This window comes from Lottia gigantea, assembly GCF_000327385.1.
Source record: "Lottia gigantea unplaced genomic scaffold LOTGIsca_8196, whole genome shotgun sequence".
NCBI lineage: Eukaryota > Metazoa > Mollusca > Gastropoda > Lottiidae > Lottia > Lottia gigantea.
Window position 1 is genome coordinate 1 of NW_008710724.1, and position 1,574 is coordinate 1,574.

At 45.0% G+C, this 1,574-nt stretch overlaps 1 protein-coding gene across 1 annotated transcript; it reads right to left on the minus strand.

The window, feature by feature from the left end:
* Nucleotides 1–785: 785 nt before the first annotated feature.
* On the minus strand, nt 786–1,145 carry LOTGIDRAFT_176955 (hypothetical protein; the record flags this gene model as incomplete). Its single annotated transcript, XM_009067371.1, has 1 exon — nt 786–1,145. One exon carries the CDS (start codon nt 1,143–1,145, stop codon nt 786–788), a length of 360 nt encoding a protein of 119 aa, XP_009065619.1.
* Between the last annotated feature and the right edge of the window lie 429 nt (nt 1,146–1,574).

The following is a 1,574-nucleotide window of genomic DNA, read 5'->3' on the forward strand; positions in this document are numbered from 1 at the left end:
TCATCATTTCTATGTATAAGATAACATGCTCGAGGGTTGTTATGATATAGTTTCCGTAAAGCTGAACATTTATGGTAGTTCGTTTGGAGCTGATCATGTGCTCTTTTTATATTTTATAAAATTTGAAATTTACATATTTTGAAAAACGGACAGTTTTTGAAAGATGTAAATGAACTTACTGGCATTGATTACCTTTGACCCCCGAAATAAGCTCACGATATTCACAAAAACCTATGAATAGTTGGACACCGGAAGCTCTGTTGCCCACCCCTACCCCACCCCTTTTTAACAGACTGTCTCGTTATCTTGGTATTTTGGTTTATTTTCAGAATGAAAGGGGTTTATTGGTTAATCTTACTACAATATTCCTTTTTAAATACCAACTCACAACTCATTAAACATGGTTTGTATTAACCTTTTATATAATTACATACCACCACCCCACCCCCCGTGAGCTGACAAACCTACGTACCAAAAGAGATGTTAAACCAAACCGCAGAGGGTATCAGATAGGGATATCCTGCTTCCTTTTTTACACAGTAATGACCTCCCCCCGCCTTCCACCTCTAAAAATTTTTTATTATTTAAAAAAATACTTTCCCTGCTGATGCTTATAAAATATTATATCTTTCAGATAAATCGGAACCGACGACAACAGCACCACCAACTGAGGCTTCAGAAACAAACACTGAGTTACCAAAGCAGTTTCATCCTAACTTTATGTCCCCACACGGGGCTTTAGACTATGGGCCGTTCGGAACACACCCTATGTCGCGCCCATCTGGTCAGTCCAATATGATGTTCCCACTGCCACAGATGTTTAACCCTGCTGATCCAGACATGTTTCCAATGGTACCACCACCTGTAGCTGCTGAGATGATGTCCCAACAGTTACCATCCAGTCCACAGATGCACTCGGGACAACCATCCGACCCGCAGATGTACCCTGGACCACCGCCCAGCCAACAGATGTATCCGGGACAACCATCCGACCCGCAGATGTACCCTGGACCACCGCCCAGCCAACAGATGTATCCGGGACAGCAACCCGACCCGCAGATGTACCCCGGACCACCATCCAGTCCGCAGATGTACTCTGGACCACTGCCCAACCAGCAGATGTATCCGGGGAAGCCCTCAAACATGATGCCAATGATGCCTCCAATGGATCCAAGAGCGGCATTTTTACCTGCGGCTGATCATCCTGCTATCCTTCCGGTCATGACACCAGACCAGAATCCCATGGTACCAGGCACGTTGCTTCCAAATCCTTCTTTTTTACCTCTTGATTACCCTTTTTCCACCCACCCTGCATCAACTATCCATCCCGAAACCAATTGGGTTCCGTCCGCAGGTGTGGTTGGGGACATGCCACTGAACACCCAGACCTTTGAATCAACACCAATCCCTGACCCATTCTTTAGTTTTAATTCAAATTTTCCAGAAAATGTCTTCCCAGACATGCACCCATTCTCGAACTCTGCAATGTCACAGTCTCCACCTCTTATAACCCCCATACCCCAGCACTTAAAACAGCAGCAATACTACGACCCAAAGGGCATGTCATTCATACC